This window comes from Merops nubicus, unplaced genomic scaffold (assembly GCF_000691845.1).
Source record: "Merops nubicus isolate BGI_N331 unplaced genomic scaffold, ASM69184v1 scaffold40637, whole genome shotgun sequence".
Taxonomy (NCBI): domain Eukaryota; kingdom Metazoa; phylum Chordata; class Aves; order Coraciiformes; family Meropidae; genus Merops; species Merops nubicus.
The window spans coordinates 1-941 of NW_008619094.1; the positions used below are offsets into that span (position 1 = coordinate 1).

Below are 941 nucleotides of genomic sequence, written 5' to 3' on the forward strand. Positions count from 1 at the left end.
TAAGGCCGCACCGGAGCGAAGGGGACGCCGCGGGAACGGGGCCCGGGCCGCACCGGAGCGAGCTAGTCCTCACCGGAGCAAATCGAGATTCCCGGGCTTCCCACTGCCCATGAGGCCTCTGCCCTCGCTGCGGGTCCGCTGGTAACTCCCGGCCTCGCATTCCGGTTTCTGGGCTCCGTGTGTCGCGGGCCCCTCCCGTAGGGTGAGCCCCGGGTTGTTCCCCGCAGGTGCCTGAGCGGAGCCATGCCCAGGATAACGCTGAACGGCGTCCCGGTGGATTTCCCCTTCCCGCCCTACGCCTGTCAGGAGGTTTACATGGCCAAGGTGCTGGAGTGCCTGCAGAAGGTGAGGAGCCCCTTGGTGTGCTGCTATTTATTTCAAACTAATAAAGGATTCCTCTAAAAATGCGTTGTCTTCTCTGAAAACATTGTCACCATTCAACTTTACTTTTTGTTGTCCTTATCCCACCTCCTCCAAATGTTCTGTGACCTTCTTTTGGTTGTGTTTTTATTTTACTTCTCTCAAAACCTCCTAATCGTGCAGGGGGGAGGCAGGAGGAATGTTCCTGCCTGACTTGGGAAAAGGAATTCAAGCTGAGCAAGTCCTCCTTGTGCCCTTAACTACCCAGGGTTTGGTTTTGTATCACTAGTCTTTGGCCCATTAGTGTAACTTCTTATTTTACCTCTGATAAGATCATCTCACTGAATGAGTGTCAGATAGGAAAAGGTTTTTATGGTGGTTATCTGTGTTCTGGAATCGTGTAACAAATCTCCATGGTCCCTGTCCTGAGAGATCAAACCAGCTTAGGGTGGAAGCTTTGGCTTTCCACGTGGCTTGGTGTTCCCCTGTGTCATGGGCAGTGACTTGGTCCTGCCTGGTACCTCCTCCTTATAAAGTAAAAAGTGTTGTGAGCCTATTTTAGAGAGAGAAATTCTTTCCCT

General features: G+C 52.3%; 1 protein-coding gene across 1 annotated transcript in view; it reads left to right on the forward strand.

Moving 5' to 3' along the window:
• Positions 1 to 243: 243 nt before the first annotated feature.
• The window catches only part of LOC103776166 (regulator of telomere elongation helicase 1-like), a gene marked incomplete at its 3' end in the record, with an annotated part of 5,494 nt that continues 4,796 nt past the window's right edge, over positions 244 to 941 (forward strand). Inside the window, exon 1 of the mRNA XM_008943661.1 lies at positions 244 to 345. Within this exon, the coding sequence (XP_008941909.1) occupies positions 244 to 345 (102 nt within the window). The remainder of the gene's footprint in view (positions 346 to 941) is intronic.